The 27,524-nt window shown below is 37.2% G+C and overlaps 2 protein-coding genes across 2 annotated transcripts; one reads left to right on the top strand and one right to left on the bottom strand.

Annotated features, from left to right (window-relative positions):
* Positions 1-1,125: 1,125 nt before the first annotated feature.
* Positions 1,126-8,825, bottom strand: dhrs3a (dehydrogenase/reductase 3a). The gene is made up of 6 exons (XM_039651412.2): positions 8,347-8,825; positions 5,037-5,180; positions 4,200-4,319; positions 3,241-3,479; positions 3,035-3,160; positions 1,126-1,827 (listed from the first exon to the last, which is right to left on the bottom strand). The coding sequence occupies exons 1-6, from the start codon at positions 8,539-8,541 to the stop codon at positions 1,743-1,745; spliced, it is 909 nt and encodes a 302-aa protein (XP_039507346.1). The 5' UTR covers positions 8,542-8,825; the 3' UTR covers positions 1,126-1,742.
* Positions 8,826-10,395: 1,570 nt separating this feature from the next.
* Positions 10,396-26,599, top strand: emc1 (ER membrane protein complex subunit 1). Its single transcript, XM_039652566.2, has 22 exons — positions 10,396-10,536; positions 10,712-10,839; positions 11,580-11,645; positions 11,725-11,818; positions 11,902-12,030; positions 12,161-12,287; positions 12,854-13,009; positions 13,095-13,262; positions 14,768-14,839; positions 14,927-15,025; positions 15,114-15,210; positions 16,571-16,687; positions 17,422-17,621; positions 17,708-17,857; positions 18,628-18,789; positions 18,861-18,980; positions 19,063-19,200; positions 19,306-19,479; positions 19,593-19,803; positions 23,528-23,612; positions 23,730-23,859; positions 25,354-26,599. Exons 1-22 carry the CDS (start codon positions 10,445-10,447, stop codon positions 25,531-25,533), a joined length of 2,895 nt encoding a protein of 964 aa, XP_039508500.2. The 5' UTR covers positions 10,396-10,444; the 3' UTR covers positions 25,534-26,599.
* Positions 26,600-27,524: the final 925 nt, after the last annotated feature.

The following is a 27,524-nucleotide window of genomic DNA, read 5'->3' as shown; positions in this document are numbered from 1 at the left end:
GCTGTCTGTCCAACAGCCTACTCAGATTTATCTACTATTTGGCTAACCTTGCTCTGAACTCACCCCCTGAGATTTGAGCTGACTTCTCCAACACACATGCACTCCATGACACAGTTTCATGTCCTGATCCCATTCTCAACAGTGTCCATCATTGCGGTTAGACATGCCAAAACTCATTCTTCAGTTTTTGTCAGTTGGGCTATACATCTTTTTTGGTGATTATTCCCCCAGCCTCATATATTAGTTATTTTATATAGTTTATCAGAAAGCAACCTTTTCTTTCAGTCACAAAATAGCAGTTGAATGTGTAGAATGAAGACCGTGATGTGAATTGGCAATCACATAATTGCAATAGCTGCTTGTTCCCATTGTATGTCAGTTTCAGTTCCCAGTGTGCTTTGATAGCACTCTATTGTCTTATTGTCTTCTAATACCGCAAGCAGGGATGCACCGCATGGAAAGAATTTGAAGGAGAGACGCCGAAAGAAAAAAAACATCTGCCTGGAGATTTGATTTTATGAGGTTACACGGTCTTAGATCTCGCATCCAAATTGGCAAATCACGGTGTTGGAGAAAATTGTCAACAGGCGCTGATTTACCAACCCATCTGTTTGGTGGGATACAGCTATATCAAAAGCGAAAATCAGTTATTCAGCTCGGTGTGGGTGACAAATCTAAACAAAATGACAAATTCTAGATTTGTCTATTAGCCTACCAGTGGCTGACCCCTCTCCAGTGTGCTTTCCTGTTAAGTGGAGTTAGTGTTATGACAACCCTGCCTAGCGCACAATGAGCTCATGATTGGCTGGCCTGCAACGGTGGAATGCTGACCATGAAATGCCTGTGAGTTTTGGCAGAGGCAGGACAAGCACACTGCCAGGGACCGACACTTCCCTGTTTTCAAACCCACATGAACACCCACAAAATAGCACTCACCAGGGTTTTTTTTAAGATCAAATACTGTTTATTTGAATTTCACGTAAAATGCTGGAATTACTTTAAACATGTCCTATACGGCAAAGAAACCAAACATTTTTCTGTTCAAAATATATTTCAAATATATGCTAAATGTATGAGGTAAACGGCACCGCTTAAGAAAAACGATCAAATTTTTCAAATTCAAAATACAATTTTGTTTAAACCAAAATAATTTCCAAAATGTATTTCAATGTGCAAGGAAATACATTTTGGCTAAATGTAAAAATATATTTTAAAAAAAAAAGTTTCGGACAATATTAATACACAGTATTTAGATTAAGAAAATAAAAAGTGGCCAATAACTAAAACGTACTGAAATATCTATATTAGAAATATATTTAAGAATATGTATTTGCCGTATATGTATTACAAAAAAAAATGTTCTTAAAATCAGTGAAAATCTATAAAACTTCCAAGGGCGACATTACAAGATCAAAAAACCCTGATGAAAACCTCGGAGCGTTCTAAGAACCATTTCTTTCTTAACTCTATCAGTCCGTGCTCTTTGTTATCACAATATCCAAGGAACACTTTCATGCCTGTGTGCAGTCCAGTATAGGGCAACCAAATTCATCTACGTAAGACTCGCAGACATAGTTCTTGGGAAAACAAGCCATCTTGATACGCTGTTCCCAGTGACCCTTTCAGTCTTTTTTTTTTTTTTTTCGCGTCTACAAGCAAAAGATTGATGTTCCTGGACATAGCGCTTGCTTTGCATGAAAAATTGGTTTTGATGATTTTTCACAGTCAAGCTGTTCCTGAGTTTAAGTCCGTCCTTTGAATGTGTTCATGCAGGTGTAGCTTCCTGAAAACTTGTGGATCTCTTCCAAGGCAGGCTGTGGCAAAAGGCTGAGAAGGAAGAAGAAGAAAAAAGGAAGTTATTTGCTAAATATTAAATTGCAGAATTATGTAATAAAAATGTGGGGTCAAAAAGTAAGACCGCATTTGACTGAGATATATATATATATATCTGAGATCTAGACTGTATGTAGCCCCACTACTTTTCAGCACTGCGTTCATTGTGTTCAGTCTTCCGGTTTGTATTTCTACAGCATGAAAGTAAGATCTTATGGATTTATGAATGAACCGCTTATTTTTATCTCTTCCCAGTCTGCTGACATTTATGATATCCGCTTCAAACATTACATGATAACTTTCGGTAACTTTTTGTACATTTGGACCTACCACTGTGTGGTGTTCTTCTGAGAATATCAGCTCAAATGGATAGTTCATCCAAATCAGATGTTGAACACACGGATGAGGTTTGAGATGATATTCATTCACTAATGATCACGTGCATGAGATCGAGAATCGACTACTGTGGGCTTTGACCGTAAACAGGAAGCAAATAGAGGTATGTGAGCTGGCTGAATTAACATCAGTTTTATTCATATCTTTCACATCTACTGCAGTCAGATTGACCGTGGTCACTCTCAATAACACGACTCACATGGGTGTGCACTCGTAATGACAAATCAAGGATGTTAAGAGGCTATAAAGCAGATTTAGAACATGCCCCAATTGAAGTCAACAGGGTGCGAATTTTAGGCAACACCGATTTTTGTCGTTTTTGTCTGTACTGACAGCACTCCAAATGAACAAAAAAATTAGCTCAATGTTAAAATTGACCAGAGTTCTCCTTTAAGTCAATCCACTTTACCAGCTAAATACAGTTCGACAGCGATGCAACAGAAATATAGAGATTCCGCAAAAAGAGGTTCAAAGGCAAATTTCTAAAGATAGCATGTTTCTCTGGCGGGTAAGATCTATAAAATGAACACATTAAATTTGGTAATAAACTTAGAAATAGGCAAGAACAAAGAAACTCTTTTTTAAAAAGAGCCATTTTTGCTTTTATTCAGATCGCACAGTAGGACAGGACACAAAATGTGAGAGAGAGAATTGCGGAGCGGGTTTGGGATTCGAAATCGGGTCGCCCGAAGCACGATTGTGCTACATACCACCCATCAGCTCTGACGTAATAGTCATTAAAGTCATTAAATAATAAAGACAAAGTGTAATTCTGCCCTGATTCCTACAACAGTGACATTCTCACCTCTTAAGGATAACAAGAAAGTGCATGGTCCATGGCAGGACAACGAAGGCAGTGTTGGTCCTAACTGCATCCACAGTGCGCTCGGCCACCATCTCAGGATTCAGAGGAGGAAACAGCTTAGGGAACCTAAGAGGTGATTTCATGAATAATGAAGCGCTTGAATTCCACCTGGGTCTGGTTTATCAGCTTCAAAAGCAGCTCATTACCTCACTCTCATGCCCTGGAACATCTCTGTGTCCGTGTGGAAGGGAAGCACTGTGCTACAGCCCACTCCAGGGCAGTCCAGCAGGCCTAGCGTAAGGCTTTCCATGAAGGCATAAGAGGAGGCCTTGGACGTGCAGTAGTCGATGGCTCCAGGGATGGAGGACAGGGAGAGAATGGAGTTAATGCACACCACGTGGCCGTTGCACAGCTCCAGCATGCGAGGCAGAAACGCTTTCGTGGTCTGTGGGGGAGACAGACACAATTACGCATTGTTCTGTTCCCTCAACCATCTTCTGGAAAATCCAACAACAACAATGAAAGCTTCAGAACTCCGAGGTCAAGAATGTGTTAATTGTCTAGGATTCTCTGGGCTACCTTGGGTGAAAGTCAACAAGCATATTTTGACCGGCTCAGCAGAAATATGAGCCCACATTCAGTGTTTGATCTGATGGCTTCTATGCTAACCTCTATTTAAAACTGGCATTCTGCAAACGCCATGTGTTTGAAATTATCGCAATATATAACAGCAATCCTCAGCGTGAGCTACTATTGCAGCTGAAGCTTTAGATGATCAGCTCTCGTTCTCATTCAATATGAATGTGTCCTAAAATCCACGACTGTAGCCTAGATCTTCCAAACTCTTTAACTTTCACTTTTCCCCAAGTTCTTTGCTTTTGTTTGTGAACATCTCTTGTAGTTTTGTCTCTGACTGTTCTATGTGAGGAATGTTGTTACTTTTTCTCTCTTGGCAAAAAACACACTTTGAATGAGGAACGCTTCCAAGAATTACAGCATGCCAAGTGACTTAACGTTAAGTAATTGAAAAATGTTCTGCAAAACACAACGGAGTATCTAGAGTTCATGTTAGGTTCAAAGCGTGGTTACTGTAGTAGGGCTGCGCTATAATAAATTGACAGTCATGAGAGCAGCGAGTAAGTCAAGAAATTGAATAGTCTCTTACCCAGAACTGTCCAAGTGTGTTTATGTGTTGGGTCTTCAGGAGTGCGTCATCGTCACTGTCCAGTAGACTTTTCCCATGAACAACAGCTGCGTTATTGACGAGAATGGTGACATCCCCAACCTGTGTGAGACCACATTGCATTCATTTAAAGCAAACTTCACCCTGTGGACGAGTAAAATTAGGAAAATGAAAGAGAAAAATAGAATAAAATACATAAAATATCAAATATAATAATTAGAATAATGTAAATAATATAATATAATTGAAATCTAGGAAACAACATTGTACCAAAATAGATACAAAAGAATATGATAATATAAATAAGTTATTTTTTTGTTTTTTTAAATGTCAAATATGTTTACCAAAGCAGAGAAAAATATAAAATATATATATTTTTAAATCAAACTAAATAATAATAAATATGATATAATATAAAATAAAATTTCTTTAAAAAAAGGCAATTTCTTAATTTAGGATACAGCATGATACCACAATAGACACTAAGGCATAGAAGAAAAAAACATAATAATAATATAAATATGAATAATATAATATAAAATAACTCAATAACTCAATCAAATTATTTAATTGAGAAAACAACATAAATGGATTCCTTGCAAGGAGATCATTATGGTGGGTTTTGGCATCAACAGTTTTGAAAATCCCTAGCCTAGCCACTAGCGGCCACAGAGGGGGCACTAGTGAGCACCTTTCGGAAACCTAAAATGACAAATGAGACACTACATTCTTATGGATCGACGTACCTGAGCAAAAGCCGCAAGACTAGCTGTTTGAGACAGGGTTATTAATATAAGAAGACACGCAGAGTGTAAGTACCTTTTCCCTGAGCACTTTGGCCTGCTGGTACACCTCCTCTCTGTTGCCCACGTCGCACACAAAGTAATGACACTCTGTTCCAGTCCTACAGATCTCCTCACAGGTCTCTTTTAAACATTTCTCTGTGCGTCCCCACAAAATCACCTGAGGGAGGAAAGACATGATTGGTTTAAATCGAATGCAGAACATCATGTAGACTTTCCAAGACAGAAAGAGGAATTTTTTTACATTGTGAGCTGATGGACAACACTCTCCAACTCTATGATGCATTATGCATGATTACTGACCGGGCCTATGGGGCCAGTCCCCAGGGGCACTTGGGAGGTTTAGGGCTGTGCAATCCAGTTTGGTTCAGAAAACCCATTAACAATGAAAACAAATGTTTATTATGTAATATACTGTATGTGTCCCATAGCCTACACAAGGCCTCTTAAACAAGGCTCTTGGACTCCGAGGGCCCCCTGGAACTTACTGTTGGGCCCTATGTGAATATGAAGGCCCCAAAACCTCTTATAGAATTATTGTCACTCTTCTGTGTGAAAAGTATTGGAAAGTTGAAGTGAGATGACATTTTTATACATTGCCTAATTTTTTATTTGCCTCATTTGCATAATGTTTTATTGCTTAATTATAAATGATCCCACAAAATGGGCCTAGAGAGAGCAATAGAGTAAGTTCTAGCATAGTTATTCAAATTGAACTGTAAAAAGTAAAAATGTACACCCTTCACTCTACAGCTGTTTGAAGGACTGTAAGATATAGATCAAATAAAAAAGTAGATATTCGATTTCGAATACATTGCTTGATATTTGATATCAGTGCGAATTTGATTTTTCTCTAAAGTGACAGCCCTAATGAGGGGTGGACCTCAGCTCTTAAGATCCGGGGGCAAGAAAAGTTGTCTACATTTCAAAGTTAAATGCATTAATCTGAACTTTTAGAGTTGAGAAATATAAGAGCTCAAACCCATGTTCAGCAGGCACCCTATAAATATACATCATTGCGATTCTCAAAACATTTGCTGACCAAAAAGAATTTCATTAAGTTTAGTAACAACGTTTATATTAATTAATTTGGATAAATATCAGGTAGGCTACCTTATAAAGCTACATGTTAATTTTTCTCAAGGACAAATCTCTCCTTAATGCTGTAAATATAGGCTACAGGGTGTTGGTTTTATTATAAAAGGTTAAAATGAACAAATGCGGTTTTGATAATAACATAATATTTTGATGATATGAGTAAAATTATAATATGGAATATAGTGCATATATTTAGCAAAAATGATCTCCTTTGGAGATACCTGGCCCCAGGGCCTTTACAGGGCCTGCATGATTGCCACACATTGATGAATGTATAGGCTGAGGCTTCTCTGAGGAGTTACTGAATAAAGTATTTCCTTATCATATTATTGTACACAAGGTTTAGGGAGAGCGAGTGAGAGTGATAGAGGACAGGGTCAGTTCACTCTCTGGCTATTAGATCCATCACTCAGCAAGGTCAGCAAGAGGTAATGAACACAAGCATGAGCCCGTCCCCTCCCCATCCTGTCAATCCCAATCTGCCTCATAAACAAACATACACACATAAAACGGTCACATGTTCTGACCTTATGAGGAACCCTTCAGTATTCAAGGCTTTAGTGTGGGGAAATCTCACAAAACCTGTCAAGAACATGTCCGGGCCACACCAGATGAAGACAAAAGTTCTTAAAAAATGATTTACGATTAGTTTTTTTTTTTTTTGCATTGTCACATTCCACACATATTATCACTATACGTGAAACTCTCATTGCAATTTAATAATGTATAATGTTTTGCATTACGGTAAAATACTTTTTTATTGCACATTTTATTTGTATTGCGGTAATTAAATAAAAATCCACCCAGAGTGTTTCCCTATGGCCTGAGAAACATCCCTGCAACCCTGCATTGGACAATCAGTTTAAAGAATAGATAAAATGGAAAAAATAAAACCCATTTGCATTATTCATTTAGCTGAGGCTTTTATCCAAAGCAACTTGCAATTGCTATATATGTCAGAGATTGCGCGCCTCAGGAGCAATAGGGGATAAGTGTCTTGCTCAGGGACACATTGGTGTCTCACAGTGGATTCGAACCCGGGTATCTCACACCAAAGGCATGTGTCTTATCCACTGCGCCATCCAGAGGGTTTCCCTGTCTATTGCCTTTCCATTTGATTCTTTTCCTCTGGGATTCAGCCCACACAATAACACAAATGACATCATCAGCGCTGCTCTGCAAAAAGCTGGCTGACCTGCCAATGAACTTGGTTGAGGTAACCAATCTGCAAGGTGCTTCTCTGCCTACTACACCCCCCTGCAAACGATCCATTCACACACCTACACATGTTGGGCGCACATTCACACACATGAATGCAGCACATATACACACATTCACTCCCTCACACGCACACTAGCAGCTATTCCTGACACTTGATGCTTGTGCTTTAGTGTTATTGAGGTTTTCTTCTTTTTACAGTCTATGGATTTCCTTCTTGAAAGGATAGATATGAGTTTTTTTTTTTATATTCATTGCCAATAACACACACACACACACACCCGGGACAGGGAAGTATGAACTTCCCTGGAAGGTTAAAGAGTCACACATGATTTGAGTTCTACAAAACAGCCTTGCCTGTCAGCAGCCCATTGTTGGGCATTTTGTAAAGACATAAAGGCTTAGGAAACACCTGTGTTTGTGCGCAGGAGGAATATGAAACAGAACTTAAGGCTTCACATGGGGGCAGCTACAGGTCACTGTACCTTCTGTATACACTGACTAACACACACACACACACACACACACACTGTCTGTGCCCCATCAGAACAAACTCCACCTTTTCAAAGTCTAGGCATGATTGCAGAGCCAAAAAGGTGAGTAAATCAGGTTAACAACCCTTAATGATCCTGTTTAATTGTCAGTATCTTAATGCTGAAACTATAAACAAACGCTCTCATTAAGATCAGTGTCGGAGTTACACATATAAAGTATCACAAGTAGCCTCATAATGTATCATTTTATTTAAGATCTGAATATATAGCCTATAAATATATGTTTTTTAGATAATCGCAGTATTAGTATGTGTGTTGCGCGAGACAAACCTCAGATTGCTCATTGAAAATCATGCAATCATTTTAATTAACATAATTCCTGTAATTCCTTTCAAGTAGCCTATAGGCTATAGGTGATCCTTTGTAAAATTTGCACACCGAAATAGACAGCACTCAAAATATTTTTTACAAAGTAAAACGAGTAGTTAACATTATAAAGAATCGCATTAGATTTACCTTTCTTGCCCCTTGCTTGGCAAACTCTTTAGCCAGGTGACGGCCGATTCCTCTTCCACCTCCAGTGATGAGGACCACGTCGGTGCCCAGATCTCTGCGCTTCTGCTGCGCGAAGAAGCGCACGATCGCCCTCAATAAGCACAAGAAGATCTGGAAAGGAAAAAGCAACGCGCATCCCAACACCTTCATCTCCATCAAGACTTTCAGACGGTCCACGCGTTTTTACCGAGTTCTATCGAGTAAAGCGAGCTCGTGCGTCGGGAGTGTGTTTGTAACTTGTCAGCTGTCAAAAAGCACGCTGGAGTTCTGAGAAACTGGAAATGCGTCCTGCTCTCCTGATCTGAAAGAAGCTGTCCCTTGAAGTGCGAGCAGGTCTAATAGGACGTTCATCAACGTGCCAAGTGTCTTACCTATCTAGGAATGAAGAACTGTCACATGTGAGACGTCTCTCTCTCTCTCTCTCTCTCTCTCTCTCTCTCTCTCTCTCTCTCTCTCTCTCTCTCTCTCTCTCTCTCTCTCTCTCTCTCTCTCTCTCTCTCTCTCTCTCTCTCTCTCTCTCTCTCTCTCTCTGGCACACAACGCAAGAGAGGTCCGTGCGCTTTATCTCAAGAGGCGGGACGGGACTGCAAGTGTCGTACGAAGATTGAGAGATCATTTGTGAAGCATTTATTTATAATTTATGCGGCACTCTTCCTCTCATTATAAGAGAAGTCATGCTGACCACCCCTTTTAATCATTTAAGGGGCTCATCGTGAGACTCATAGTAATGCGCATATTTGTCATTCAACTTACACGCTAGACTTTTTGAGGAAAGACAACGCGGCATTTATTTATTTATTTAGCCTATTTTTTATTTTATTTTTTTATTTATTTAAAAAAAAACTCTAAAACGGAAGAACTGTGATTCAGGATGATTTAAGCAATATCCCACGAGCAAGAATTTTGTATATATAAATATATATATAAATCTACTATAAATTACATGTAAAATGTAATAAAATGAAAAATGTTAGCCGCGTTCGAAGCCGGTGTAAACAACCAGACAACACCATAGAGTTGGCCCAGATCCAGCCCACATCTGGTAGGGCTGACACCTGGATTCCACACAGCTCAGATGTGGGCCGGATCTGGGCCGAAAGTTGCTGTCTGGGAAGCTTGATAACCAGAAGCGTTCAGTTAGGTTAGAATAATGAGCGTAACTGCTTCAACTGAGAGCGTTCAGGTTGCATCTGTAAGCCAGCAAATAGCTGAACTGCATGTCTGGTACAGTTCAGAGTGTTTACTAAAATAGCATTTACAGTAACGTGTTGCATGCAGGCGATATTTTTATTTTAGTTTATGAGCAAAGTTTTTGTCCATCTTTCTAAACAATTGTAGTCCTGTTTTATTTTATTTTTTTTACTTATACTTTTTGTTCACATGCATTGCAAACATGTTCATTGAACGTTGCAAATGAGTTTAGCAATAAAACAGAATCGGGATGCAGCAAACATCGAGCATCTGCGTATGTAAGGTAAAAACCAAACTGTAAATTGACTGAAATTGACTTTATATTGTGCTGCCACCTAATGGCCTAAACAGCACCGTAACACTGCTAGTTAAAACGGCAATTAAAAACCTCACACTTCAGGTTCCAACGTTCATTACGAATTAATTTAAATTTCATATTTATGGAGTAAAATAATGTAATATTATAATTTATACAAAAAGAAATGTTAATAAACGTTAGGAGGACACACTTTGTAATTTCTGCTTTAAAATATTTTTTTTGGCTTTTCATAATATCGCCAATAATAACAACTTCTTGATGATTCTGCAAGTAGTATTAGTTTATAAACTGTCTACATGACCCACATGACCCAATAAATCCAGTCATAGGCAGCACGCGAATATGCCTGATGTTAATTTGTTGAGCTGCGGTTCTCCCCGATAAATGTAATTACATTTAGAAATACTTTTCGTATTTCTATAATTAAACTAAAATATAATATCAGATAGAATGGACAGAGAGTTCACAAACCTCTTGTAATATTTTATTAAAGGTTGGCTGTTTGGGTCCTTAACCGCAGAGCATTGTGGGAGTTGTTCCTCTGCAGCAATGGCTTGGCTTGTAGTCAGATTAGCAATATCGCTGTCCTTATTTTATACTGCATCGGCGGTATTTGAAGACCAAGTTGGAAAATTTGATTGGTATGTAAACGGGATTTGTACCTGTGTGTTGGTTTCACGTGTAATCCATTATGGGATTTCTGCGAGTGTAAAAGCAGCCGGTACTTTAAGCAGGCTCGAGGCTGCCTGCTGACTGTTGGCAGCTACACCGGGCTGATTGTTAACATTACTCTCAACTCACTGCAATTTCTTTCAGGAGGGAACAGTTCGTCGGCAAGGTGCGTTTTGCCCTGTTTGACACTCATTCGCAAGCGTCTAAAAAGCTCCTGGTGGCAACTGACAAGAACGTGTTTGCTTCACTCAATTCAAGGACTGGAGACCTATGTAAGTCGTTGCGCTCATTTTGCACATTAAATATTATGTGGGCTTTGTGTATAGAAGTAGCGGTGAAAATGTTTTTATCCTCGCTCTAAATTTTTTTTCATACGCCTCATTGTTTATCAGACTGAGTCTGAATCAGCGTCTATAATGACGTTGCTTCAAAAAGACAATACAACTTTTGATTATAATATATTAACTTCTTGTTTGAGATCAAATATGATGTTTCTTGGTCTAATGTTGTGAACCTCTTCTTCGAATCTCTTTGCATGTTCTACTAATTTACTCTACATTTAAGGGTTGTGGGTTTGTTATTGTGTATGGTATAGTTATAAACCAACAGAAATAATCACAATAGTACCTTGTTTCTTACTGGTTTTATGAATGAGTTTATTATCTGGTATTTATGAATACCAAATGTATTTACATTTTACATTTACATTTATTCATTTAGCTGACGCTTTTATCCAAAGTGACTTACAATTGCTATATATGTCAGAGGTGCTCAGGGACACCTTGGTGTCTCACAGTGGATTCGAACCCGGGTATCTCACACCAAAGGCATGTGTCTTATCCACTGAATCATAATCAAAACAATCTAGGTGGAGAGGTTTGCATAATGGATGTTAAAATATGCCTACATAAAGAAACTTGTTAATTAAAAATGCAAAGGAAATTGATTTATTTTTTTTGTATGATCGTCCATTCATTTAATAGTGTTAGTGAAATGTTTTTAATTCTTGCAGTCTGGCGTCATGTGGATAAAACTGGACCAGAGGGCCATATTGATGCGCTGCTTATGTATGGACAAGGTAAGCATTTGGTAAAAAGTGTGTGTATTGTGAAATTGGACTTGTTTTTTTTGGCTCTTAAATGGTTCTTGTCTCTTAGATGCTGTTGTTGTTGTCGGGAATGGCCGTCTGCTTCGCTCTTGGGAGACCACAGTCGGTGGCTTGAAGTGGGAGGCAGTGCTTGATACTGGGAGGTTGTATTATTATGTGTATGTTTTATTGTGACCGTGTTAGGTTTAACTGACACATTAAACTGAGTGTTCTCTTTTGACCACAGCTTTCAGGCCGCTGCCTTAATTGGAGTTCAAGACTTTGTGAAGTATGTTGCTGTGTTGAAAAAATCTGCTATCTCTCTCCATGACCTTTCAAGTGGCAGTCAGATATGGGTGGAAAACCTACCTGACAGGTGATGACAAATCTTGGAACAGCTTTTCTTTATATTGCAATTATTTCTGATTATTCTGATTGCTGTAAAAATACTCTGCTAGAGATTAGTTCTAGCTCTCGACGACTTTTCATCTTTTTGCATCCTACAGTGACACTGTTCAGTATCAAACTATTTATTCTGGTGGGAATGGACTGGTGTTTGTTTTGGGATTTGTGCCGAGCTCCCATATTGTTATTGTCGAATACAAAATTGAAGATGGAGAAATCATGAACAAGGTATTTTTTACAGTTTACAGCACTGTTCAAATGATTGCGGTCAGTAAGATTTTTTTTTTTTTTAAAGAAATTAGTACTTTTATTTTGCAAGGATACTTTCAATTAAGCGTAAGAGTCAAGATATGTATAATGTTACAAAAAATTACATTTCAAATAATTACTGTTCTTATGAACTTTCTATTCATCAAAAAAGCCTGAAAAAAATGTATCATAGTTTCCACCAAAATATGAACTGTTTTCAACATGATTATAATGTTGCAATGCACACTGGTGTAATGATGCTGAAATTCCAGCTTTGCATCACAGGAATAAATTACATTTAACATGTAGTCAATTAGAAAACTGTTATTTTAATCTGTAGTAATATCACAATATAATATTTCACAATATTACTGTTTTTACTGGATATTGATCAAATAAAATGCAGGCTTGGTGAACACGAGATGACTTTCTTATGATCCAAAACTGTAAATGGTATTGTATAATGTGACAATACATAATTATATAAAAATAAATTGAGTTTTCTTTGTGAGCGAGTCAATCAATCACACATTTTCTTTTCGTAGAAATCAGTTGAAGCCGCATGGATGTCAAGCTTGGAGAACAGCTGCACAGTCATCAGCTCAGGGAACCTACTGTGTGTGGATCAGATCACACAGTCCTTGTACACTCTACCACTGCAGTCTGCAGAACACACAGAAATGAGACAGATCCACCTCCAGGTGCAGACGTCACTACATTTGTGTGTAACGTACAGTGATTCCTCAATCTTCTGTAATATAACGGATTTCTCCCCCCCCCCAAAAGACGCTAGATTTGGAGGTGGCATCTGGATTCCAGCCTGTTCTGACATCCACTCAACCCAATCCGGCACAACCTCCTCTCGCTGAGTTTTTCCTTCAGCTCAGTCCAGATCATCACATCCTTCTGCAGCTTAAAGTTGACCTCATCGCTCCGCTCAGAGACTTCAATCCAGTAAGAACTGATATGTCGTCTCACACATCTAAGGCCACGTTCGCACCAGGGAACGAAAATGAAAACTGGAAATGAATGAAATTAACAGGAACATAATTGAAAATGAAAACAAAATCAATTTTAATCTTTCTGAGTAGAAACGCTTATTTGAAAGGACCATTAACCGGTTAATGTTATTTTATCATTCTGTTAATTATTTTAATTTGGCTAGCAACCAAACATGAATTTATATAGTACTGCCTATGCAAATGTGACATTGGTGCTTCCATCATGCATAAAATCCCTTCGCTTGGCAATGGCCTTGCTTTTGGATCTCAGGTTTTTCCAATACAAGGATATGTTACCAATCGTTAAAGTATTACATTTAATAAAGTGGAAATGAATGGCTGGTAATATCCAGTGTGGAGTGTTTTGAAACTAGTGAAAAATGCTGCAGAACCGCTACTTTTTAGAAAGTGGAAGAAAAAAAGTTTTTTTTAATAATTAAACAAGTTTAGTATTGTGGCCACTTGCATGTGTCAATGTTATTAACATTTGACCAAAATCAAGTTTTTCACAGCAAGTGTTGGATCTTTGTGTTTTGTCAGTTATTAGAATGTCATCATCTGACAGTATTTTTTTTTTTCTAGTCAAACAGTTTTTGTAATGTAATGTTTCAGAAAGAATACATGAACAGAAATGTCAAAATGCTGATTCTGCTAAGAGTGAGCCCATTTTTTTTTTTTTCCTGGTTTTTGAGGCCTGGTTAGCACAGCAACAGAATACGGTTGTGAGTCCTGTATTTGAGTCCTTAAAGGAGTAGTTCACTTAAAAAAAAACAATTGATGATAATTTACTCACCCCCATGTCATCCAAGATGTCCGTGTCTTCCTTTATTCAGTAGAAAATAAATTAAGGTTTTTGGTGAAAACATTCGAGGATTTTCTCCATATAATGGATTTCATTGGGAACCAAACGCTTCAAGGTCCAAATGAGAGTTTCAGTGCAGCTTCAAAGGGCTTTAAACGACACCAGACGATGAATAAGGGTCTTATCTAGGACCCTTTGTGTCATGACTCGAAAAAAGAGTTTGAACAGGAGAGTCACGAACGCTCATCACAGAACAGAGCAAGGCGAGCATTTGTGCTTATAAAACTAAAACATTTTTGTTTATTTTTAAATAACCGATCGTTTCGCTAGACAAGACCCTTATTCATTGTGGTTCCCAATGAAGTCAATTATACAATGCGAGAACACAAACACATTGCACAAGCGTCTGTTTTTGTGTGATAGTTGAGAGAATACGGGCTTGACTCCAATTGACTTTCATACAGTCAGTATTCAAGATGCTCGTGTGAGTTGCAGTGTGAATGGGATATTTTGAGACTTGCACTCTTAAGTAAATGCGGTTGTCAATCTCAAAAATGGACAGTGTGAATGTAGACTCAGAACCCTTAAATTCCTTAAATATATTTAGTATTTTTCTTAATTTAAAGACTTAAATCCCAATGTTCTTCATATTTCAGTCAAATTTGGTAGCTTTTGCTACATCTGGAGAGAAGACGGTTGCTGCTGTGATGACCCCAAAGAATGATACTGTGAGTCGCATTTCAAAACTCAACACAAAAAGTGTCGGTCTATGTTTATATTCTATGTATTTTAATGGTTTGTTTTTCTTACTCTAGGCTTGCAGCATTAATCTGTTCAGTGCTGACACAGGGCGAAGGCACCTTGACACTACCATCATCTACCACATGGACCCTAATGGAGGAAAGCCGAACAGAGTGAGGACTGATGCTGAAGAATATGAGCTTGAACGATTATAGGCCATTCATTTGTGTTGTAGATAATTTTGGTTTGTCTGTCCTTTAGTTATATGTCCACGCCTTTCTGAAGAAAGATGACTCTGTGGGCTACAGAGCCATGGTCCAGACGGAAGACCTTACACTCACCTTTCTACAGCAACCTGGTATGATTTACACTATGTAGGACGAGGAGTGCCTCACTTATTTACCCATTTATTAATTCCAATGCATTACAATTAAATAATTATTTAAAGACTATTTAATTCATATATGTGACCTTGGATCACAAACCAGTCACAAGTAGCACGGGTATATTTGTGGCAATAGCCAACAACACATTGTATGGGTCAAAATTATTGATTTTTCTTTTACGCCAAAAATCATTTGGATATTAATTAAAGGTCATGTTCCAAGAAGATATTTTGTAAAATCCCTACCGTAAATGTATAAAACATTTATTTTTGTGAGTGAATGCAACACAATCAAGAACATAAATGGACTTTAATGGTGATTTTTCTCAATGTTTTGATTTTTGACACCCTCAGATTCCAGATTTTCAAATAGTTGTATCTCGGCCAAATATTGTCCTATCCTAACAAACCATTCATCAATGAAATGATTATTCTTTATTCGGCTTTCAATAAATCTCAATTTTAAAAAAATTACCCATGTGACTGGTTTTGTGGTCCAAGGTCACATATATGCATCTGACAAATGTATTTAGAAATTTTTAATTGTAAAAAAACAAAAAAAAAACTAATTTGTGCATTTAAAATATTTTATTTTATTACATTTTAACTACGTTTTTTTTTTCAAATTAAATAAACTGCTTTAAGTCAATACACTGATTTGTCAATTTGAAACTGAATTATTTACATTTTTATTGAATTAATGTTGATAAATGATTTCTTCATTTTGTTTTTAAGTGGCTCTCCTGGACCTCCATACTATACCTGTAAAGAATGATGTAAAATTCAAATAATTATATTTTTCAGAGAAATATGATGTTATTAATAATATGATATTACTATTAATAATGATGAGGAAATAATATATCAAATATAAATTTAAGTTGTCAGCCACTGCTAGCATTTTTGATAATTTTTTTTTGTGATTTCACTATAATTTGTGAATAGTTGAAGTTGAACATACAATATATCGAAAGAGAGAACAAAGCCCCTGCTTTTAAACAAAACAAAAGGTTTTATTGTAGCTTCATGCATTTTTTTTTATCAACACTTGAATGTGGGTAAGTTTCGTAAAAAAAAGCTACATTATTAGAATTTGTTATTTTCTTTCAAAGACTGCAGTGTTCATAAGCAATGATTTGATCAATTGTGTCTACTTCTTTGCCTGTTTCGATCAGGAAATTCGGTACTATTTCAGAAGATGCATAATAGTGCTCCCCTACCATATATTTCTGTCAGTGTGTTGTCTCATAAATGACGGAATATTGTCAATGGTGGGGAAAGAGTTCATATAAACAACAAAAGGCATGCGGTTGATTTTGGTGTTCTACTATAGGCAGGGTAGTCTGGATGAGGGAGGAGGCCCTGGCTGATGTGGTCACCATGGAGATGGTTGATCTGCCACTCACTGGAACACAAGCAGAGCTGGAGGGAGAGTTTGGAAAGAAAGCTGGTAATGTGCAACAAAAATGGAAACCATTGTTCATGTCCTTTTTTGCTTATAACAAATTGTTTATAGTCTCATTCTTCCATCCTGGCATTTTAAAGCAATCAGGTTAAGAAAAGTTGGTTCACAGTATGAATACACACATCTTAAAGTCAACATGAAGTGTCATTTAAAAGCCGTTTTACTAAAGATGTTTAATTTTAAAAAGTACAGCTCCATCAGGAATTTATTTAAATGAAAAGTTGTCTAAATGATTTGAAAGTAATTTTTGCCTTTTAAAATACATGCACCAATTTAAAACATATTGAATATATAGATATTCATGTTGACTTTAAAGTTTAAAATCTGTTCAGATTTAAACCCTATATGTGTTATGTAAGCCTGTGTTTGTGATGTATATGTGTTGTGACGTTGCTGCTTTTGCTGGCTAAGCACAAAGACCCTTCTGTCTTTCTCATCTGTCCTGTTTTCCATGGCGTGCCATTTCTTTCTGTATTTATTTCTTTCTGTGTTTTCTTTTGCACTTGCTGCACTCGGATCCAGCCATTCAAGGTAAAGTAGAGAGCTTCCTCTTAATTTTGCTTCTCTTCCTAATCCCGTTTATTTTATCCAATGTTTGCGTCTCTAACTCTTAGACAATACGTTGGCTCAAGAATGTTACTAATGTTATAGCTGATTGTTTTGTTTTTTTCTTCAATGCAAAAACATTACACTTATCACCGATCTCTTGTTCCCTTCAGATGGGCTGTTACCCATGGTTCTCAAGCGCCTCTCTTCCCAGTTTATCCTGCTGCAGGCCTGGATGGCCCACCTTTGGAAACTCTTCTACGATGCCCGGAAGCCTCGCAGCAGCGTGAAGAATGAGGTCACCATAGACGCACTATCTCGGGATGAGTTTAACCTGCAGAAGATGATGGTGATGGTGACTGCCTCTGGAAAAGTAAGTTCAGAATCACAGATGTTGTTTTTTTTTTCCTTTTAGCTGTCCTTCCGGTAAACAAACACATCTGATGTTTTTCTCCACAGCTCTTTGGCATCGACAGTAAATCAGGAACCGTTTTGTGGAAACAGTATTTAAAAGACATTAAACCCAACTCCATCTTCAAGCTTATAGTGCAAAGGACCACTGCCCATTTTCCACATCCTCCACAGTGCACACTTCTTATAAAAGACAAGGTAAGATTTTGAAGTTCGCTTTTGTACGGTCTAATGCCATTTTTTTTTTTGCTTTCTTTTGTTAGCTTGTTTATTTATTTGAGCTTTTTGTTTGCTTTTTAGTTAGTTTTACTCATTTGTGCATTTGTCTTTGTTTGCTAGTTTGTAAATTGTGCATTTGCTTGTTTATTCGTTCGCATGTTGGTCTGTTCATTTGCTTGTTTGTTTATTAACTTTCAGACTGATCTCATGAAATGGCGTATCTATGACACATTTCCATTTTTGGCGTGCTATTAACACACATAATCGCTTTTCATTTTTGTTTATGAACACCGTTGACTTAACGTTACATTACTGTATATATATATATATATATATATATATATAAATATATGACCTACCTATCACTGGGGTTAATAGCATTTATGAGTCTTCCCTTACCATCCCAGGAAAATAAAATATCGCTTCCCAGATGTAGATGTACATTTTGCTTCGTTTCGCTCGGACATTTAATGGCGTAGACATACACGCGGATAGCTGAAAATGCGTATAGATAACCCGCCACTTGACTTGAAAGTGGCGTGTATGTTTACGTAAAAGTCATGATGCCATGTTGTAACTTAAGTTGTTTGTTTGTTTGCTTGTTCATTTGTCTATTCGGTTACTTGTTCATTTTTGTAATTTGGTTTTGTTTATTTTAGGGCAGTTATGTGTTTATAATTTAAATAGGATGATTCAATGGTGAACAATTACTTTTTTGTGCTCAATTTTAAAATCGATTGTATTTATAGGACACGGGTCTTGGAAGCCTATATGTCTTCAACCCTATCTTCGGCAAGAAGAGTCACATTAGTGTCCCTGCTTTACCCCGACCTGTGCTTCAGACCCTTCTGTTACCTGTCATCGACCAGGACTATGCTAAAGTCCTTCTACTTATTGACGATCAGTACAAGGTAGGTATCCGTCCTTCTGACAAACCTTCCGTGTTCCTTGCAGAACCTATTTCTTTTATTTTCTCTTTCAGGTCACAGCATTCCCATCTACCAAGAATGTTCTACAGCAGCTTCAAGACACAGCATCCTCCATATTCTTCTACCTAGTGGACTCCAGTCAGGGAAAGCTGTCAGGATTTCGTCTGCGCATGGTTGGGAATCATTCAGCAATCATACAGATAGAATGCACTTTTGGTGCTGGTGTTCATAAATGAATCTCTTTTTTTTTTTCAGGATTTGTCTACAGAGCTGATCTGGGAGGTGGTCATCCCCACTGAGGTGCAGAAGATAGTGGCTGTCAAAGGAAAGCGTGCAAATGAGCATGTGCATTCCCAGGGCAGAGTGATGGGGGATCGAAGCGTGCTCTACAAGGTACTGCTGACCTTTATGACTTTATGGTTCTCATTGGCTATAGGAGATCACATTTCTAATTGTATGTCCTGTCTGTTGTTTGTCTTACCTGTTGTTCCTCTGCAGTACCTAAACCCTAATCTCTTAGCTGTGATAACGGAAAGCACAGACACTCATCAGGAGCGCAGCTTTGTTGGAATCTTCCTGATTGATGGTGTGACTGGCCGTATTGTTCATGAGGCAGTGCAGCGGAAGGCCAGAGGACCAGTTCACTTTGTGCACTCTGAAAACTGGTTGGTGGTAAGTACACAGGCTTATCTATCTTTGGCTTGTCTTTTATTATGCCTGTGATAGATGTATACATGTTTCTGGTACAGAACTGAACACTACTTTTTGTGTTTTCTTCCTTCTAGTACGTATACTGGAACTCCAAGTTTCGTAGAAATGAGTTTTCGGTGTTGGAGCTCTTTGAGGGAGCAGAGCTTTATAACAGCACAGTATTCAGCTCCCTGGACAGACCACATCCACCTCAGGTGCTGCAGCAGTCGTATATCTTTCCTGCTCCCATAAGCACTTTGGAGGCCACACTTACAGAAAAAGGCATCACCAGCCGACACCTCCTTGGTTAGTATTGAGCATTTTGGAAATTGACAGTTATTGTTGTTATATGTTGTTGCTATTACAATATTATAAATCACTGATTCTTGAAACTTTGGCAAAAACATGTCCCACTAAAAAAAGTGCTAATTCTGTTGGAAATTAATAACATTTTCATGAATGAAAAGAATCAAGTTTATAATCAGGGGGTCCTTTGCACATATGTAAGGTTCTTTTATAGGTTTATTTTTCATTTTTATTATTTTAATGATTATATGCTGGCCCATTGCCTACAAAATCAGCTGTCCTCGGATAGGAGATAATCATTTCAACTTGATTAAAAAACAAAAAGGAATAATTGAATAATATATTTACCACACAAAAGAGTACATTGTAATATGTATTAAAAACTAAAAACAGTGAGTTTTGAACAATATTTACTATTATTTTGTGGTTGTTCAAAATGTGTCCCACATATTCGTCACCACCGTCAGATATTTATAAAAAGCAATAAAATCAGGCAACTACAAGGTCAACTACATTCCTCCATACCCCATTTTCAAACCTTCAGCTTTACAGCATGCTTCAAGATCACTCAAGCTCCCGTAATTTTGCTATTTTCTCTTAAACTTGTTCATATATTTGGGCACTGCTACTGTCACAACCATAACATGTCAACACCGTCTCTTTTGTATAGAAAATATTAAATTAGATTATGACATAATTGTATACTTTTTAAGAAGAGGTCTGAAGTAGCTAGCAACAGAGGGGAAACAAGATGGCTATAATGTGAACAACTCATGCATATCATGTGAAAGAGTAGGTTTTGTCACCACCGTCAGACGTCACCACCGTCAGGTTTTCTATCTGACGGTGGTGACATACCGTGTGACGGTGGTGACAAAACCCCCCAAATGGTCTATAACAGAGGCTAGAATATAATTGTTGATCACAATAAATACCAATATATTATCCTGTAATGTTCCATTCACCTTTTTAATATTTTTATTTATTTAATTCCCCCCATATTTCTTCCATACAGGCTTACACTGCATGCTACTATTAGCGCGAGTGAGAGTGAGGATGTTTCCTGATATCCTCACGGCTGTGGTTCAGCTGCAGGAATACAGCAGTTCTAATCTGAACACGTTTGATGCGATTAAATTGTGTTTCATGACGTCCATTTAGATTTTTGCCCACACTAAAAATTTGTTAAAGCCTAGCATGGATAGGAGCAGCAATAACCCCCTTGGGGTAAACAGAACAGAACCAACATGAATGTTTTGCATATTATTTCAAAATTTAAAGTACAATATAATTCGAGAATTTATTCAGATTCTTGGGGAATCAGAATGTCAAGTCCTGGCTGAGGAGTGGAGCTGGGGAGGGAGGAGGGTAATGAGCTCTTGAGAAACGTGATAGCTGATGATAATACTGAAGGAGCTTATATATGTGTACAGTGATAGGCATCATATTCCTATAGGGGGAGGTTGATCAGCTAATAGTCGGCTGATGCGAGCTTGACTAACGTGTACTTGATATTTAGACAGATTTTTTGAACAATTTTTGAGAGAAATAGGCTTTTTGTGTACATGGAAAAAGTCCTAGATCTTTGAGTTCAACTCATGAAAAATGGGGGCAAAAACAAGTGTTGCATTTATAATTTTGTTCAGTGTACATATTTATGAATTATACCATCAGCCTATCGTCCAATAGGGGATAAGGTGTGCCTTCCCTCTCTCTCAATTCACTATTATGCCATGTTCATTTGGCTTATGTCATTTGGGATGCACATAGTGCAGCTACTGCCTACCTACACAGCACATAGTATGCACTATCCATTCCAGGCTATGCATCTCCAATGACTAAAGCCAAATGAAAATGGCATGACATCATTTAAACAAATCTAACATTCGCTGTAATTACCCCCAATTTCATAGTCATTACACTCAACTTTGACTTTATGTATTTTAGAAAGTTATGGCTAGGCAGCAGCTATCTGTAGAGGAGAGAAGGAGAAGAAACAGGGAATACCAAAAAAAGCTGAGAGAGAAAATACACAGTGAGGCAGAGTTAAATGAGGAATACCTCATAAAAGGAAAAAAATGTTTATCACAGTGCTCAAGATTGTTTTTTTTTTTTTTTGGACCAAAGAGTTAAATGAAGTTGTTAAGCAAGAATTGATTGACTTGAGTGGTATACATTGTGGAATTGTATGTTGTAAAGAGGCCACAGTCACCACCGTCAGATTAATGTCACCACCGTCAGTTCTAAAGTCACCACCGTCAGAGGGAGTTTTATTTGTTTTAAATGAATATGCTTGAAATATGATTCTTCAGTGCTGTTGAGTTATTAAAGTAATAGTCTCTTTTAATACAAAAATATGTTTGTTAAATAAAACAACATTAACTTTTCTATTTAGGCTTAAAGTAAATGTTGTATGATGTTATATCTTTTAAAGGAGTACACGCAAAACAGTATAAAAAATGAACAAAAGTGAATATTCAACATTTAACAGCATATATGTGTACCAAGAATGCCAGATAATGATTTAAAAACTCTAAATACATATTAGACCAAACAAATAAAAAATAATTTGCTATTTATTTTGTCTGACGGTGTTGACAAAAACAAAGTGATAACTGGAGAAACGCCTATTTTATGAAAAAAATACAAAATGAGGAGGTTGCACCGTGCATTGCTGAACAGCCAAGACCTTGCTTTATAATGATATACCTTCAGATTTTGTAATTTAACTAACTTTTTATTTTCAAAATTAAAACCTGTTTTATCCAAATTCCCAAGAATCACTGAAATGTATACTACTGTTTAAAAAAAACAAAACACAAAAATGTGAATTTAGGCATCACAATATGTATTTCATAATGTACAGATTGAAAGATGACAAATCCTTTTAAAATCTTCTGTAATAATGAGTTTATTATATATATATATATATATATATATATATATATATATATATATAGTGTCTTTCTACAAACTCAGGGTTGCTTTACAATATTAAAACACAAGAACATGGCAGCAGGCATAGAGATATACTGAGTGTACAAAACATAACATGAAATTGATCGTGAGGTTAGGAATCAGAAAAACATCAGGTGAAAAATGTGTAATCATATGAGGCCGTCAATGTGTTGGGGAATGGATTTCCAGGGGGTGGGGTCAGAGATACAAAAGGCCCTGCCACCAAACGATTTGTGCCACGGGACCAGCAACAGACCATATTCAGAGGACCTAAGTGTTCAGACATGGGTGTACTTGGGTATGAATGAGGTCAGAAATATATGGGGAGCAAGACCATAGAGGACTTGTGATGTGATGTGATGTGATGAAGTGTCTTGTATTGAATACGGTAGTCTATGTAAAACAGGAGTAATGTGGGGAGATTTCTTGGTACATGTGAGGACCCTGGCTGTAGAATTCTGAATATATTGGAGCTCATTTATTGTTGTAGTGTGGGGAAGCCTAACAAGTGAAAATTGCAGTAGTCTAGCCAGGAAGTAATGGAAGCACAGACTGGGGTTATAGCATCATTGATATTAAACAAGCAAAGTTAAACAGACATAAATAAGCAATATTCCTGTGGTAAGTGTGAAAATGTGTGGAATGAGAGAGAAGAATCAAAAATTGTATATATGATATACGTATATATATATATAGATGTATATAGATAAAGGTCTTAAGACAAATATCTGCGTTCTCTCTATAAGTGTTACTCTTTTCTTTATAGTGGGACTGCCATCAGGCAACATTTTATCCTTACCAAAGATGTTTTTGGACCCACGGAGACCAGAGTTGATCTCAGAACAGAGTCGGTGGGTTCTCACCTAATTTTTGCTATGTTGAGAAAAATGTCACGCACATGATTTAATCAGGATGATTAACAAATTGCTTTGCCGAGTAAGTTGAACAATGATTCTCACACCATTTAGGGAAGAAAACCTCATACCATATGCTCCAGAAATGCCCATTCGTACGGAGTGGTTTATAAACTACAACCAAACTGTGTCAAGAGTAAGAGGCATCTACACTGCCCCTTCTGGCCTGGAGTCTACCTGTTTGGTAAGAGTCAGAGTTTAGTCCATTTTTCCTTTCACAGTATTAAAGGGTTAGTTCACCCAAAAAATGTAAATGATGTCATTAATGACTCACCCTCATGTTGTTCCAAGAACACCGTTTAAGATATTTTTAAGATATTCTTGCGGGCTTGGAATGACATGAGGGTGAGCCATTAATGACATAATTTTCATTTTTGGGTGAATAACCCTTTTAAGTAACTTTATGCTAGTATGATTAGTCTTAAAGAGCACCTATCATGGATTTTTGAAAATGACTGTTCATGTGGTGTGGATTATAGCTCTAAGGCAATGAAAACATCCTGCAAAGATTTATATCTGAAAGTGCACCGTATATAAAGTTATTGTCTTTCAAACGTGAGAGTCGACTCTTGAGTCTATGAAATGAATTGTTATTGAAACGAGTCATTAGCTGTTACATCGTGACGTAGAGAGGTCATTGGCCGCTCCCAACAACTGCGCGCGCATACGGAAGTGTAAACTTGACAACACATTCAAATACTTCAGCTGAATTGCATCATGTCGAGAAGACGCTGTGTTCTACATTGCAAAGACAGTTCAGCCACTTGTTTCAATTGTCCAGGGACGAGCATGTGAAGAGTCAGTGGTCAGAATTCATATTTGCAACGCCCGAACCTTGTGTTCTCATCATTTTAATGACGAATCATTCAAAATTCAAAAACCTAAATGAATTCAAATGTGGATTCGCAAGCCGGTTGTTCCTGAAGGAGGGCTCAGTATCCAGTGTATATGGATCAGGTTCGTCCTCCTCCGAATCACAATCTGTAAGTATTATTAATAATGTTTGCTGTTATGTTTTCTGTAGTGTACACTCCGCGCAGCTTCTAAGCGGGGTAAAGTTAGTTTTGTTTTTGATATTCACCAGACATTCATTGAAAAATGGCAATTACCTCCTAAACGACTTAGCCAAATATGACTTCGCTCTATCTAATAAGCACTACCCCTCAAAAGCCGCCGCAATGTGAGTTTCGCCGGGAAAGCTCGCTCTTGACGGAGACGCGAGTAAGGGACCGTGTGGAAAGTGCACTTTTTCTGACACGTTTGTTCAAACACTATATACAATTTTCAACACTTGACAAGCTATAATCCTGGTTATGGGCGTTCCGTTGCTAACAAACTCTGCCTACGGTTTACCAATTACAACTGACTGGGCCATTTGACCAATCGCTGATTCGCGTCACTCAAAGGAGGTGTTTGGAAAAATGAGTCTTCGAACGAATCATTTGGGAGTCGTTGAGCAAATCAGTTAAAAATAAATGCATATTATAAGACAAATACAGTGTTTTTTTATCCTTGCATGCACGTTAAACTGTTTTTGGGAACTCCTAAAACAAAAATAGGAACATTTCAAATGCTATGATAGGGGCTCTTTAATTGAAGCTCTGTATAATGTAATAACAATGACATGAATGTGTATAGTCACACTAAATAATTTCCATTTAATTACTTTATCCTATAGGTGGTTGTGTATGGTCTTGACATCTACCAGACCAGAGTGTTCCCCTCCAAGCAATTTGACGTCCTTAAGGATGACTATGACTATATATTAATCAGCAGTGTACTCTTTGGCCTCTTCTTTGCCACCATGATCAGCAAACGTCTAGCAGAAGTGAAACTGCTGAACAGGGCATGGCGATAAGACTCATCCCAATGGCCTGTTGACTTCACTCTCGCCCTCACTGCAATGTGGTTGACACATTGATGGCAGGAGACTAGCTGGTGACCGTGTCAAAACTGCAAGATCATTAAAGTTTGGTGTATTTTTGCAACCAGCTGTCTTGGGGATCTTGTGGCGTCTTGAGTGTAAGTGCATAGATGGCCATGATAGTTTTTTCCCTTTTCAGAGAGATGTAATGTAGGTCTTATTTCCCCCCCAGCATTGAACAATACACTGTCTAATTTGTTAATTTATTGTGCCTTCCGGGGTAACAGCTCATGTGATTTTAAAGGTAGACTCGCCAAGTATAACAAAATAACTTTTTTTTTTTTTTTTTTTTTTTTTTCATTTTAGATTTCATTAAGTAAGTCTGAGCCTGCTTTTCGGAGAGGCTGGAGGATGAGTTGATGTGTTTTCAAAATTAATATTGAGGAAGGGTTATTGCAAAGGGACTGCTATTTTAATTTATGTTAATGAAAAGATTGAACAATGTGATTTGGATTGAAATTAAAATAGTAGTAAAATGATCTGTTGAGGTGTTAAAGATTCATATTGCCTAATTTCATGTACATGATTTAAATGGGCAAACACTAGTGCACATGTCAAGACGTTTGGATCATTTTCTCCTGTACATTAATGATAGAAGCTTCTGCATAGGAGTTTGGGTAGTCTTTTGTAGTTATTTTATGGTATGTCAAATGCACTGGATGGTTTGGAGCCATGTTCTTACTTGATATATTTATGAGCAAGATCCTATTATGCCATATACTTTGATTTTGACTCATACACATGCAAATCCTTGTGATTTTACTATTGTCCAGAATGTTTCTACTCTTTTGATTTTCATAAATAGGCCTGTTTATATACATAATTTTGAAAGCATCCCCTGTGCTGCAAATTAATGATGTCAGAAAAAATGAGTTTAATAATATTTATAACAAAAGGATAGATATTCAGTTAAGTTGGTAATAAACCTAATGCTTTTTTAAACATGCATAAAATATTTGTTCTTTTCTCCCCAATCGGTAATAAAAGATCTCCTTCCTAATTGTTGACTCTTGAATTGTCTACTCTATACTCTTAAAATGTATTTATTGAAGTTTGAAGAAACTACAATTGTGGGTATTCTGGGGAAAAAAAGTAATTCTGTCAATGTTTACTCACCCTCGTGACACAAACCTGTGTTGAAAGGACCAAAGAATAAGACATTTTTGAATCATGTTTGTATCCTAACCTTTTTGGTTACTGTTGACTTTCATTATACGGACAAAAAAGGTGAACATGTACAACTGGTCTGATTTTTGATTATTTTAAAGGGATAGTCACTTAACCCTAAAACCGTATTCTGAACAAATGTGGGCAAAATAGTTTTGATTTATTTTTTTAAAAAATACTTCCCTTGATCTGAGCGATACAAGACTTGGCTACTTTTCTTAAGTTGGCCTCCTGAACACACAATTTTTTTTGACTCAATTCTACAATGTTAAGTGGGTGAAAAAAAAACCCTCCTTAATCATGTATTTGGGTCAAAAATGGGCACCCATAGAAATGAATGGAAAAACTGTAATTTAGAGCATTCTAAAATAAGCCAAAATAAGGTCATCTTTAGGTTTTAGCTCTAGGAACTTATTGGAATGATATTTTAATGTAGTTAAAATTAGCAAATTTAGTAAATAAATTCAAAAATACCCCCAAAATAAAAAACCCATCATAAATGGATAGACAAAACTTTATCGAGGGCAGTTATATAACATTTATGATAAATAAAAATTAGGATCACACCTGAGTCCTCTGTGCCCACATTTGTCCACAATTACAGGATTAAGGGCTATAAAGTGAATATGATTTGGAACAAAAAAAAAAAATGAGGAGATGTTAGGCAGAAAGAAAGCCTCAGTCATTATTGCATCTATTATCCCTCATATAATTAAACTGAATAGTGACTGAGGCTCATTCTGCCCAGCATTTCCTTT

This window comes from Pimephales promelas, chromosome 20 (genome assembly GCF_988280905.1).
Source record: "Pimephales promelas chromosome 20, fPimPro1.hap1.1, whole genome shotgun sequence".
Taxonomy (NCBI): Eukaryota; Metazoa; Chordata; class Actinopteri; order Cypriniformes; family Leuciscidae; genus Pimephales; species Pimephales promelas.
This window is presented reverse-complemented; position numbering and strand designations above follow the sequence as displayed.

Bases quoted from the DNA above. Each gene is read 5' to 3' on its own strand.
- emc1 (XM_039652566.2), top strand. From the start codon at position 10,445: ATGGCTTGGCTTGTAGTCAGATTAGCAATATCGCTGTCCTTATTTTAT. The intron at 11,819-11,901 runs GTTGTATTATTA...TTTTGACCACAG, and splicing joins GCAGTGCTTGATACTGGGAG to CTTTCAGGCCGCTGCCTTAA. The intron at 13,010-13,094 runs GTGCAGACGTCA...CCCCCCCAAAAG, and splicing joins TGAGACAGATCCACCTCCAG to ACGCTAGATTTGGAGGTGGC.
- dhrs3a (XM_039651412.2), bottom strand. From the start codon at position 8,541: ATGGAGATGAAGGTGTTGGGATGCGCGTTGCTTTTTCCTTTCCAGATC. The intron at 3,480-4,199 runs GTAAGAGACTAT...TCTCCCCCACAG, and splicing joins ACACACTTGGACAGTTCTGG to ACCACGAAAGCGTTTCTGCC. The intron at 3,161-3,240 runs GTAATGAGCTGC...ATCACCTCTTAG, and splicing joins TTCCAGGGCATGAGAGTGAG to GTTCCCTAAGCTGTTTCCTC.